This window comes from Grampus griseus (assembly GCF_964374135.1).
Source record: "Grampus griseus genome assembly, chromosome: 16".
NCBI lineage: Eukaryota > Metazoa > Chordata > Mammalia > Artiodactyla > Delphinidae > Grampus > Grampus griseus.
In genome coordinates this window covers 67728295-67742365 of record NC_139010.1, presented here as the reverse complement: position 1 = coordinate 67742365, position 14071 = coordinate 67728295, and the positions used below count along the sequence as shown (strand labels likewise).

The 14071-nt window shown below is 54.6% G+C and overlaps 1 protein-coding gene across 1 annotated transcript; it reads right to left on the bottom strand.

Annotated features, from left to right (window-relative positions):
* Nucleotides 1-11251: 11251 nt before the first annotated feature.
* Nucleotides 11252-12741, bottom strand: ADRA2A (adrenoceptor alpha 2A; the record flags this gene model as incomplete). The annotated part of the gene is made up of 1 exon (XM_082674151.1): nt 11252-12741. The coding sequence occupies one exon, from the start codon at nt 12739-12741 to the stop codon at nt 11344-11346; it is 1398 nt and encodes a 465-aa protein (XP_082530277.1). The 3' UTR covers nt 11252-11343.
* Nucleotides 12742-14071: the final 1330 nt, after the last annotated feature.

Sequence of the window (14071 nt, the reverse complement as noted above, 5' to 3'; positions counted from 1 at the left end):
ATTTGTATTTGAAGAATGAAATGGCTAGGCCACAGTACCCAGATATTTGATTCAAGATGTTTCTGAGAAGGTGGTTTTTATTTAGATGAGATTAATATTTAAATAGGTAGACTTTAAGTAAGGCAGATTGACCTCCATAATGTGGGGGCACCTCAGCCTTTCCGCTGGGGGCCTTACTGGAAAAAGACTGACACCCCCCCCCCACCAAGCAAGAGGGAATTCTGCCAGCAGACCACCTTTGGACTCAAACTACAGCTCTTCACTGGCCCTCCAACCTGCCAGCCTACCCTATAGATGTTGAAATTGCCAGCCTCCACAATTGTGTGAGCCAATTCTCTAAAATTAATCTACATAGATAGGTAGGTAGGTAGATAATAGATAGATAGGTAGGTAGATAGATAGATAGATAGATACACACACATACTCCTCTATACCCTCAAGGCCCTGCACAGAAGTATTCTCTCTGGGGATCCCTCCATGACCCTCCAGCCTGTGCTCATGTCAGGCCCCTTGGGACCTCTACAGCCTTTAAGTCTGTCCACATACCCTGGAACACCTGCCTTCATTCTCTAGTCATTTCAGGCACCAAAGCACAGCAGAACCGCAGTTCTTGGAGGTCAGAAGACCTGCGAATTCGGTTGATTCAATCCGAGCCCAGAGAAGAAACATTTGACGAAATCAACCCCTACTTAAATACCTTTAGGAGACGGGACTTCATCTACCTGGAGACAGGTTCTTCTCTGCTGGACAGCACACCCCCTGTTCTGTCCTGCCCAGTGGGCAGGTACCTGTGGGGAGCATCACATAGTATATGCACCTGCTTTAGGCTTTCCTTTTCCCACTTGACACCATGCCTTCACTTTTGCGCTCACCATTCTGTGTTTTATCCTGGTTCTCAATGGTCATGTCTACTGCCCTGGGTGTACTCTATCACACTAAGCATCACTCACTCATTACCTAACAAACGTTTACTGGGTACCTACTATGGGCTGTAGATGCCTGAGATTCAGCAGGTTACAAAGTCCCTCCCCTTGTGGAACTTAAACTCTCACGGATAAAACATGATGAACATGTGGATATGACATGATAACCATGCAGCCATGACACCGTGGAAAAAGGTCATATAGACAGCCAGAGATGGAGCCACGGTGTGACCCCACTTCTAACACCAAAATCTAAGCTCCTCTTACCCAGGTGCTGGAGAGCTTGGGAGAACTTGTAGGCTAAGCGTAGCTGAAAGGGGAGAGAACTTTTCAAAAGCAAAATATCTACATTTCTCACGTTTTCCTCTTGGTTCATGTCTGAAAATCTTCTGACAAAAGTTCCCCCATGAAGCGAGTACAGTAGAGTTGGTGAAGACAACAGTCCTCAGCCTCAAGCCATTTGAGCAAGAAGGAGTGGTGAAAAGACGTTCCCTCAGAGCTTTGGAGGATGGGCTTGGGCAGGTGGCAAGCCCAGGAGCAGCCCCTCTGAGTAGAAGCGTGATACCCCTCCCCATGCACCCCCATTTGCCACCTTCAGGGACAGGGAGGGAAGGTGACAGGGAGTCAGACCCAAGGTTTAAGTCCTGGAATAACTGATGCCAGACCCCAGGTTCTTCCCACTATTAACATTCAAGGGTGTTGTGGCGCAGCTTGGCTTTAAAGTTTGGGTATGATTTTTCTAGGCAGCCGGGGAAGAGTGGTGTGGCATTCCCCATGTAGGAGAAGCAGAGTTATGGAGGCAAGAGCAAGAGTGTTATCATCAGGACACAGTAAAAACAGCCTGGGGTGCAGCAAGGCAGGGAAGGGCACCAACCTGGCCACCAGGAGGCCTCTGTTTCAAGGTTGCTTCAAGAGAAACCATCGTGGTCACCATGGGTCTGGTCTGGGTCTTGGAGTTCATCCAGTCCCACCCTCTGGCTCTAATAAAGAACACAAGGTCTTCCTTTCATCCGGCTGGAAAGAGAGAAAGCTAACAGCCTAACAGTTCAAATCACCATCACAAATCTCCCTAAAACAGCGGTTCTAAGGGCGTGATGCTAGCACCACCCAAACTGGCCAGCCCAGCCTGACTCAGCCCACAGCAGCTTCCTGAGCAAAAAGAAGCCTCCAGCTTCCAAACTGGAGCAGAAAAGATTAACAGTACTGGTCTCTGCCCTATGCGAGCACCAGCCTGGGCAACTCACTGAAACGCTAGGAACCATTATCTCCAAGTTACCGGTGGGGAAAATGAGGCTTGGTCGTCTGTTCAAGGTTAAAATCAAAGCAATGTGGTAGAACCAGGATTGCAATCAGGTCTTCTGACTCCCAAGTCTTAACTTTAAAATGTCCTTCTCAGAAATGCCAGCCATTCCCTCCAAGACCTGGACACGTTCTCCGGGAACTCCTGGGAGAGAGAGCTCGCTAGCAAATAAGCACTTGTTGAAAGCCTAGGGATTGGGTTTTAAGCAAACAAGCAGGTGTAGAGAGTCAGAGGAAGAGGCGCTCAGGAGTCATGGGTCTGCAGCTGCGAGCGCCTGGCAGCAGGTAGAACAGACAGGTGTGCCAAGTTACGGGTTTCCTGAACTCCTTGCAAACAGGTGGCTTTTCTCCTGGAGAGTCCTGGTTAAGCCGGGTGCAGGAGTAAGCAGGGCGAGCCCCCGATTTGTGGGTTATCAGATTTTCTGATCCCAAGCGGAATCCATGGGCTGCTGGGGGCCTCCAACTCTCATGCTCTTGCATTGCCAACGAGGCTTTGGGAGGCTCAGTAGAGCACACAACCTGCTGTTCTCATGGTCTCCTCTAATCCTCCCTGACCGTCGTAAAGACAAGGCGACTGAGGTTCAAAATGGGCAGCGAGTCAGACCAGGTCGCACGACCAGTTAGGTCTACAGACCACCAGGATGACGGAGTTAACGCGTCAAGATGTTTTCGTGTCAACGGCAACAGGAAGCTCTGAGCCCAGAACCACCCTCTAGAGATGGAAATTCACAGAGGGTAGGGGCGGTGGTGTACAGTACTTTGCAAGCAAGGGCACCTCTGAAATCCCAATATCTCAGTCTGCACGGAGACTGGCCCTGCCCTTGAGTGACCTTGGGGGAGGCAGGGGCCCTAGACTTTCCAGGCCCCTGTCATCTCCAGGTTCTTTTTTTTTTTTTTTTTTTTTTTGCGGTACACGGGCCTCTCACTGTTGTGGTCTCTCCCGTTGTGGAGCACAGGCTCCAGACGCACAGGCTCAGCGGCCATGGCTCATGGGCCCAGCCGCTCCACGGCATGTGGGATCTTCCCGGACCAGGGCACGAACCCACGTCCCCTGCATCGTCAGGCGGACTCTCAACCACTGCGCCACCAGGGAAGCCCTCATCTCCAGGTTCTTGCTCCTGACACACCCCTGCCCATCAGTCTCGACCCAGCAGCCAGAATATTGTTCCAAATAAAAAAAAATCGGATCACGTTCACCCTCTGCTTAAAATCCCTCCAGGGGCTCCCCATTGCCCTCAAGATAAGTCTTTCCAGGTGGCTGCATGATCTGGCCCCAACCTCCTCCAGCCTCTCCGTCCTCCTTTTGGCCTCTCACGACACATGCTCCAACCAAAGTGGACTTCGTTTAGTTGCTTGAACATCTGTTTCTCCCACTCTCAACCGCAGTCCCTTCGCCAGACCTGTTCCTGCCCAGCTTTCAGTTCTCATCCGGCTGTCACTTCTCCAGTCCCCTCCCCTGACACCTTAGCCCAGGCCAGTTACCCGCACAGTGAGTCCCTGTCATCCACTGTCTCATCCTTGTCAACCTGCTTACCACTCCTCAGTACCCACTTAATATCTGACTGCCCCACAGAAGAAGCTCCGCAGGGTAAAGATCTAATTATCGTGTTCACCACTCTACCCGCCTCACCAAACACGAATAGAGCACTGTCAGCGATATGAGTTTGGGGACAGCTCCAAAAAATAGTTGTTGAGGGAATGAATGAATGAATGAATGAAGAAAGGAATCGGTCATGCATTAAAACTCTCAGTGCCTCCTCTGAGGCCAACGCATGAAAAAGAATCCTAAAGGTGCGTATATGCTGGGAAGGAAGGCTAAGGGGTGTCCACGGGGGCCGAGTAACAAGCAGCCGAATCCCTAATGTACCCAGGGGACAGACGGGGTCACTGAGCTGGGCCAGTCCCACCACTGCTCACCCAGGCCCAGCGTCCCGGGTCATCACTTCCGGGCAGCTCAGCGTCTGCTTCTTGGCCTCCGAAGCTGGACCTGAGCCACAGATGTGAAGACAGTCTAGAGAACTTTGGCCAAGAGCCAGCCACAGGGTGTCTGGGGCTCTCTCTCACCTGACACGCCAGCTGGCAGGTGTGTGCGTCTGTGTCTGTGTGTCTGTGCATGTCTGTATATCTGTGTGTGTGCACAGCCTGGCCATGTTCATAACGACTCCAATACACGCCCTCCCATCCACCAAGTCCAGGAGGAAGGAGGGCCTGAGTTTTTCTTCGACACCTGCCCAGTGGCCCACACAGCTGGCCATGGACAAATTGAAGGAACTAGGCACTGACCTCCCTCCAGCCCATCCTGAAAAGCAGCGACATCGCTCAGCCTTTCTCAGGTGGTAGGTTCTGCGCTGGGTAGTGCCCACCTGCCCCTGCCGTTGCCCATCTGCTCCAAGCCCTGGAAGGCGGCCCCCAGGAGCTGCTGCCTTCCTCTTTGTCTCTGCCATGCTCTCGGGTCCTGGCTGTGGGCACACACCAGCAGGTGTGGGCGCAGGGGTGACGTGGCCAAGGAGGAGGTGTTGACACCCGGGGCTCTCTCTCTGCCCGTGGGCTACAATGACCCTCGACCAACAGCACCTTCCAGCCATCCTCCCTCCAAACTGCAGTTCTAATGAATTGAGTTACAGCTCCCTCCCTCCCCTCCCCTCACCCCTGACAGCTCCCACCAGGGCACTTCACCTCCCCTTGTCAGATTTAACCCAGCTGCACCTTGTAAATAGTTCCTTTTTTTTTTTTTAACATCTTTATTGGAGTATAATTGCTTTACAATGGTGTGTTAGTTTCCGCTTTATAACAAAGTGAATCAGCTATACATATACATATGTCCCCATATGTCCTCTCTCTTGCATCTCCCTCCCACCCTCCCTATCCCACCCCTCTAGGTGGTCACAAAGCACCGAGCTGATCTCCCTGTGCGATGCGGCTGCTTCCCACTAGCTATCTATTTTACGTTTGGTAGTGTGTATATGTCCATGCCACTCTCTCACTTTGTCACAGCTTACCCTTCCCCCTCCCCATATCCTCAAGTCCATTCTCTAGTAGGTCTGTGTCTTTATTTCCATCTTACCCCTAGGTTCTTCATGACAATTTTTTTTCTTAAATTCCATATATATGTGTTAGCATACGATATTTGTTTTTCTCTTTCTGACTTACTTCACTCTGTATGACAGACTCTAGGTCCATCGATCTCACTACAAATAACTCAATTTCGTTCCTTTTTATGGCTGAGTAATATTCCATTGTATACATGTGCCACATCTTCTTTATCCACCCCTTCTCAGTGCACCATCTTGTTTTTCTCAGATGCAGATTCCAAAGAGGCCCCAAGTTCCTGCCCTTGAGCAGACTGGTGCCTTAAAGGCCACTCCCACCTGGGCTCCCACACCCTCCTGAGCTCCCTGGGGTCAGACTCCCCCCTCCATGGAGAACAGGACAGCCCGGCTGCTAAGTAAACTGCTACAGAACCCGCGTCAGCTTCTCCAAAACAGCCAACCCCGTCCTCCAAGCCTCCTCCTTCTGACTCAGCTCCACTGCCTGACAGGCGAGTGGGATTGCAGCGCGGGGGGCGGGGGGGAGCACCTCACAAGCTGGAGGGGCTTTTATAAGTGGATTGACGGCACAACCCTGCTCTGCCCTTCACACCCCTTATGACCTCTTCATCCGGTACATACACATCTACCCTCAACTCCCCTGCTGCTTACTCCCCAGATCCTGGTGAGCGAAATATCCATTTAAAACAGGTGTTCACACACACACATCCATTCACAGACACATTCACATCCACTTTTCACACATGTACACACACACACACTTATTCACATGTTTACACACACACACACACACACAAAGGCACAGCCCACATTTGAAAAACACACCAAACTCACTTTTACCCCAAGCATCAGTAAAGCCAATGACTCTTAGAGCCGGCTGTCCCCAAGAAGAACATTCCTTCCCGAGCCAGTGGGCCTCACCTAAAGCAGGGACAGGAGAGAGCAGAGCCGGCATTTCATAGAAGCTCAAAACCCATCAACAGAAAAGCCTGGTGAGATCCAACAAGTGTTCCAGCAAAACACAATTCACTGAGATGCTCTGTGAAAAATGCGATTCTGCAGTCCAGGGAGTTTGGGAAACAGCACACCATAACATCCCCTTTTGAGAATCACATCCACACTGGCATAGCCAAGGTTCTGAGAGGTCCTGAACAAAAGATACTTGTTAAAGGTCACTTAACCCAGCATTTCATCAGCTAAATGATGTAGATGGATAGACAGACAGAGAGGCAGATGATAGATGGGAGAGAGAAAGAGAGACTGATTTTATAGTTACATAAATTCAACAGAACAGACTTTTAAATAACACGGATCCAGATCAACGATTTTCATTTTATAATGAAGACATGGGGGCTCAGAAAGGGCTTTGCCCAAGGTCACACCTCTGGTAAAAGGCAAAGCTGGCGCTAGAGCCCAGGTCTCTTAATGCTCTTTCCAATAGGCCCTGTTTCCTTTTCCGTTTAACTCTAACCCCCAGGACTTCTGGTGATGAAAGAGATGGATGCTATTTCCAAAACAGACCCTGGTGCTTGTGACTGCACTCAGTGAATTCGCAGGGCTTCCCTCTCAAGTGTGCTCTCTGCTGCGGAAGGCGCTCTTTCCTGCATCCCAGACTCCAGGCCCACCGTGGTGGGGTGGCAGGGCCCAGGACAGAGGCCTGAAGGTGAGGGTGATGTTGAGCCCTGGCTCTGGGTACCTGGATCCTGCTACTCTGCTGGAGCTGGGGAGGCGGGCTTCCTGATGTGTGTCCCCAAATGGGAACAGACACTTGCCATGCTGTCCCCAGGGATGGGGTTGCAGAAAGGAAATCTGGGGCCTGACCTAGGCCTCGGGGCACCGCCTAGGCCTGGCACTGCTTCATGGGGCTCAGCTGCTAGAACCAGATCTGCCTTCCTGCCCCTGCTCCCTGGGCATCTCTGAGCTCCTGCAGCCACAGCGACCTGTACCCCACCGCATGCTCACCGTCCAGAAAGAGGCACGTTACCTCAGTGGACACTCAATGTCCACTACTGCCCCCAGCTATCACTGTTATATGGCGGCTACTTAATGCCTCACGCAGACACATCCTGTCTCCCTACAGCGCCTTCAGGATTGCTGGGTGCAGGGCAGGCCCTAATCTCTGCTAGCTTCCCAGGGACGAGGGCTGGGCTCTGCAGGGCACACACATGGATGGAAGAGTGCCTGCCAGGGTGTTTGGGGTTTGTAGCAACTCACCATGTCCAACAGCAAGATGAATTCCTGTTGGATATCTGTGGCAACAGGCAGAGAGTCATGGGGAGGGGCAGGCTCGAGGGATCCCAGGAAGCCACAGAACCAGCCTGCTTTTCAGGGTCTCAGTGCCCCCCACCACACAACATGGGAGTTGAGGATGTAGGTGGACTCTTCTAGCTCTAAAACTCTGATGCAATTTTATTATAGAATCATACAGAGGGGAAAGCCTAAGCCACTTTGTTGTCATTCTCTTCTCCAGCCCTTTAGCACAGAAGAAATTGAACAAAGACTTGCAGGGAGGATGTAGCACTGGTGCCCAGGCTCAAACAAGGCTGCCCCTCCCCCAACTCCAGGCACCCTGTGGGAGTGTATCTGGCAAGACACTTCAGACCCCAAAGCCAGTGGTTTTTGATGCCCCAACCAAAGTCGCATAAAATAGAAGACTCCACCACAGTGACAGGCCCAGATAATCAGGACCAGGTAGGGACAGGAAGATGTAGGGTGACCGTCTCATCTCCTGATTTTTAGGCTGAGAGCCCCGAGTGAGCCATTTATCTTCCTCAAATCCCCTCCCCACCTGAGACCTTTTAGACTGTGGCTTGAGCTCTCTGCAGTGAACAAACAGGGATGCCCCCAGCATCCTAGCCTGGCTCCAGCCCTCTCTCCCCCACTTTCCCCAGGCCCCATCCATCTCTGAGGCTTCTCTGCAGCTGGAATGGAGGGGGGGTGGTATTTGACACCAGAGGCCTGCCCTCTGTGGCACCAATGCCCACACTTCCCTCTTTCCCAGGGAGCAGGGTCACTTCCCTGAAGACGGAGCAGAACACAGAGTTAATAGCAAGCAGTGTTTGTATCTGCCCCATGTCTGGGACACACAGCCCAGTTCCTGGGGACCTGCCAGGGTGGCCTACTGTCTGGCACTGTTGCCTTTGGGGCAATGGTTGCCTTGAGCGGGGAGGGACAAGGAGGCTGAAGTGGAGGTGGGGAGCAGGGCACAGCCCGAGACCAGGCAGCCTTGGTGCCAAAGGCCATGGCTTCTGAAGCTCCAGACAAGGGTCGCTGGAGCTAAGGGCCTGCCCACTGTCCTCTCTTCAGCATCAGGGGACCCTGATGACAGTGGAAACTCCTTCCCACCTCTAACAAAACCCCTCAGAACCATGGTCTTTCTTCTCCCAGGCTCCTCAAGGCCCAGGTAACTTCTCAGGGCTCTGCACCCTCCCACCCCTGCACACCTACCCTCCTTAATAAGATAAGGAGATGCTGCAGGTGCTGCCCAGAGGGAACACGTGGAGGAGAGCTGAAGCCCTGCTTCCGGGGTGTCCAGAGCTGGGCTGCACCTGTGTTGTAGGCGGCTGGCCTTACAAACCCATCTTCCCCCAAACCGTGACCTGTCACTTCTGACTGCCCCTCAAACCCAGCTCCTGGGGCAGCGTCTCTCCTTCACCAGCGCAGCATCTGATTATACACATCCAAGAACTATTCCGCTCTTGGGCAGCTGCTTCTAACTGAATGTCACCCAGAGCTGTGGGACCCTAAGCAGTCACTTCCTCTGGGAAGATGAGGGGCTGGATTCCTGGATCTCTAAGGACACTTCCAGCTTCAAAGTGCCGTACCCATAAGCACAGGGCAGGGGTCTTAGGCCCTCCTGGACATCAGGACAGAACTTGATATTACAGGAATGCAGCAGGAAGCACCCCAACCTTCTGCCAGAGACCAGCAGGAACCAGGGAACAAAGGGAACCTTCTGCGTGGTTCCCTTTAGGTGTCTATACCACACTTGGTGCATATACCATACTATGGGCTGTATACCACATGTTATATATCATCACACTGTAAGGTGTGGTACACATTTTGGAGTATATGTCACACTTTGTGCATGTACCGTACTTGGGGGATACATACACTTTGAGGCATAACAAACTTTAGGGCATAAAGACGCTTTACAGCACGTACACACTTTGTGTATATCTCCTCACTTGGGATATACCCCATGCTCTGTGGATACAGCACACCTTGTGTAGAGACCTCACTTCTGGGAGCATTCTGCAAAGTGTTAGTGATGTAACTCCGGCAAGGCTGCAGGGTGAAGAGTACAGACCCTAGAACCTGATCATGCTGCATGCAGTGCACTCCCACCACTGTGGTTAACCTTGAGCAAATCACTTGTCCTCTGAGACTCAGTTTCCTCACCTGTTAAATGGGGATCATAATAGTACCTACCTCATGGGGTTTGGGGGACGATTAAATGAAACAGAGCTTATAACAGACTTACCATCGTGTCTAGCACAGGAGAAACACATGGTAAATGACAGCTTTGTTATTGCTTGCACTTTTAAAGGTGTTTTATAATGCATAAGTATCTTTGAATTTCAAATATACATAAATTCAGACATTCCCAGAGTCTTAATGATTTTGAAAACTCAGATAACAGACAGACCATTTAATTCATATTTATTTCACATTTGATCTGTAAAGTTTTTATTTAAAAAAAAATTCCACTGTCATTAACAACATGTGCTGACATTAGTTTTTCTTTAGTGAAATAAGAGTACAGGCCTTAAAGAGTCTCTGTCTAAAACATGGGGAAACTTGGATGTAAACAAGGTCTCCACCCTCCTGCCTTGACTTTGGGAGTTCATTAATGACTTGATCTCAACCAGAAAAAACAGGGAGGAAAAAATGGACAACACTTTGATACCTAGGAGCTCTTGGGGCAGGAACTGTACAGTTTGGCAGGCCCATTTGTCTCTTCAGACTGTTTACCTTGGGCAAATTGTATCAGGTTTGCTTCTTCCACATAATTTCCACTTCTCCGTGTCTAAAAACAGCAGGTAAAAGATTCCCCACAGTCAGCACTTTGGGGGAGGGAGGGGTGCACATACATACAAGATGGAAACATACATATTTTTCAAGCAGTGGCCCCCGAGGAAAGGAGGGAGGGGACACTGGAAAGAGGAGGTTTTAAAGTGAGGTACTGGGGCGAAGAAGGATGCATCAGAGGATAATGGCTTTATACACAGGGCTGCTGCAAGGCAGAAAGGTTCATTTACTTCTGTCTTGGTCCATCATTGTAATATTTACATAGGAAAAGGCAATCATGCTGTTAGGCACAGGGGAAAAAATGGACAGAAATCTTTTCCCCCTCAGGAAATCTCAAAGCAGGTCCAGTCCCAAGGGACAGTCACCAGTTGCTGGTGAAAATGACACAGAGGGAGGTAATGACAACAGAAAAGGGCTCACATTGCAAAGAGGCTTGCCCTGAGCTAGCCACAATGTGTCTGCCTGGAGAGCATCTCCAACAGCCAGGATGCCAACATCAAAAGCCAAGCGACATTGCGGACAACGTGTACTATCAAAAATAGTGTATATTTACAAGGGGGGGGGGATGGGAGGGCGGGCAGGGCTGCCCTGAGCTTTTGTTTAAAAATAGAGTCGGGGGAGGAGGAGAGCCAGGGCTGGGTGCCACCATCTATTAACCCTTTGAGAGCCATCCCCTCTGAGCTCTCGTGCTTGCTCTGAACCACGGTGAGAGCTGGATCCAGGGGAGGTGAAAATACTTTTAGGAAACAATACTGATTTGGGGGCCCGCCTAAGAACCCAGGAAGATGGCTCCGAGTGAGGAGCGGCCCTAAGAACAATTGGGGGGGGCGTGTGCCCTTACGGTCCCCCACCCACCCCCAGCCAGTACTTTTCTCTGGTAGGAGAGTGCAGATGCCGGCAGGGCGCCGCAGAGCAACCTTCAGGCCAAGAAACTCGGAATAGGCAGGACCCAGGTTTCGGAGTACTGGGACTGCGTAGACGCACCCCTGGATCCCAGCGGCCGCTGTCGGCGCGAGTCTGTTCGCGGGGCGCGGACTCCGCGCTCACACGATCCGCTTCCTGTCCCCCCGGCAAAGGATCTTCTTGAAGGCGCGGCGGAAGTCGTGATTGAAGATGGTGTAGATGACCGGGTTCAGCGAGCTGTTGCAGTAGCCGAACCAGAAAAAGAACTTGAAGAGTGTGCGCGGCACCGAGCAGCCGACGGCCGTGAGCGTGTAGGTGAAGAAGAAGGGGAACCAGCACGCCACGAACACTCCGATGACCACCGCCAGCACGAAGGTGAAGCGCTTCTCGCGGTTTTGCCGCCCGCGCCAGCGCGACGCCTTGGCGCCTCCGCCGCGCTCCTCCCCGTGCCCGGCCGCGGGTGCCCCCGGCCCCGTCGCCCCTGGCCCGCGCCGCGGCAGGCTGTCCCCGGGCTTCACCTGGCTCGCCCGGGCCTTACCCTTGGCCCGGGGGCCGCGCTCGGACCTGAGGGTCCCCGGGGGCCGCTCGGCGTGCTCGGACGAGGAGCTCTCCTCGAGGTCCAGCGCGTCGGCGTCCCGCGGCCCTGCCGGCGTGGGCTCCCTCGGGGCACCGTTGAGCTGGGCCGGCAGCGACTCCGCCTCGGCGCCCACGGGGCCCACGCCGCGCTCCGGGCCCAAGCCGTTGGGTCTGCGCTTGGCGCCCCCCGGCAGCGTGGCGGCGGCATCAGGACCCCTGCGACTGGGCGGCACGCGGGTGCGGCGCTTGGCGATCTGGTAAATGCGCACGTAGACCAGGATCATGATGAGGCAGGGCGCGAAGAAGGAGCCGATGCACGATGAGATGACGTACCACTTCTGGTCGTTGATCTCGCAGCGCGGTTCGGCCGGCTGCTGGCCACCACTGCCTCCTTTCTTCTCGATGGAGATGAGCGGCGGGAAGGAGATGACGGCCGAGATGACCCACACGGTGACGATGATGGCCTTGATGCGGCGTGGGGTGCGCTTCAGGTTGTACTCTATGGCCTGGGTGATGGACCAGTAACGATCCAGGCTGATGGCGCACAGGTGCACGATGGACGACGTGCAGAAGAGCACGTCGAGCGCCAGGTAGGTCTCACACCATGCCTTGCCGAAGTACCAGTAGCCCATGACCTCGTTGGCCAGCGAGAAAGGGATGACAAGCGTGGCCACCAGGATGTCGGCCGAGGCCAGAGACACCAGGAAGAGGTTCTGGGGCGCCTTGAGCGCGCGGCTTGTGAACACGGCAATGATGACAAGCACGTTACCGAACACCGTGAACAGCATGAGCAGGCCGGCCAAGCACACCAGCGTCAGCGTCACCTGCAGGGAGTAGGGGGTGGCCCGGGCGCCACCCCCCGGGGCCTCGGTCCCGTTCCAGCTAGCGTTGCTCGCGTCCGGCTGCAGGGAGCCCATGGGCGCGAAGCTGCCTTCGGCCAGCGCCTGCTCCTGGCGGAACATGAACGCGGGTGCCCGCTCGCCTGGGCCTGCTGCCAGCTGCCTTCCGGCCGGCGCCCGTTGAGCCTCCTCTTCCTCCTGCGCCCCGCTCGCCCCGCCGCGCCTCACATGGAGAAGCGGCCTCTGGGAGGCCGAGCCCGAGCTGGGGGACCGCTAACGGCCCATGGACCCGGCTCCCGGGAAGCACGCCCGGCCCGCGCTTCGAGCGCTCGGGGTCGGCGCCTTCTCGCTCCCAGCTCCTAAGCACCGCCAAGTTTTATTTCTAAGCGGCGGGAGAGAGTAGTAGGTCGAGCCGATGAGGAAAGAGAGATTTATTTTTCAAGAAGAGAGAACAAAAATAATCGGTGGCCTGATGACTTGGAAGGATAACAGGAAATTAAATATATCTATATCTTTGACTCTGGAGCCTGAGCGAAAGCAAGAGGTCTTACCGTGTGCGGGGCCCGCCCCCACCCCGAGAGGCAGCCGAGGGGTGCTGATGCTGGCTTGGGGTCCTATGTCTGTCTCCTTACATCCCCGAAGCGATTACCGACTCTCTCGCTTCCCCCAGACGCTGCGGGGTCGGCGAGGCCCGGGCTAGGGCCAGGGCGCAGACTCTGCCGCCTCTCGGAGCGCCGCGGGACTTCCAAAGTTGCGTGCCCTGCAGGGGCTGGGGCGCAGCGCGTGGAGCTCGGAGGCGGCGGCGGGGTGAGGGGTGTGCGGGCCGCATGAAGGCGCCCCCGTCCTAAGGCGGGCCCAGGCGGGTGGGCGATCGGCCCTCCAGGAGCCGCGGCCGAGGCAGGGGGTCTCCTGGGCGTCGGCCCGGCGAGCTTCGGGCGCTGAGCGCGACGGGACAGCTGGGGTCCGAGGGCAGCGTGAGTTGGGGCAGGAGCGCAGGGCTTGGGGGAGAAGGTGCTGGGGGTGGCCGGGCGGCGGCGTGCCGGCTGCTGGGCGTCTGCACGGGAGCTGGGGCCGGTGCTTCTCCGTGGCGCTCACGGTGGACTGGTTTTATAGCCCCAGGATCAAGCCGGCGTTGCCGAGCAGCCGGCGTCACCCCCACGTGGGAAGCCGACCCTCCCCCGCCCCTTGCGCCTCCCCTCCGCGGGTCTGGAGTCCGCGCCGGGCGCCGGACCCACTGGAGCCCTGGCCCCCTGGCAAAACTGGCCCTTTGGGGAGGCGGGTACCTTGAGCGAGGGATTTAAAGAGCGTGCCCGGGCAGTGAGCAGCGGTCCCTGCTGGGAATTGGCCAAGCATCTCTGGGACCGCCGAGCAGAACGCGTCGGGCACCCGGGAGTGCCCACATCGAGCTGAGTGGGACTCGGGCGGAAAGGGTAGGGATCCCCGGCCGAATCGG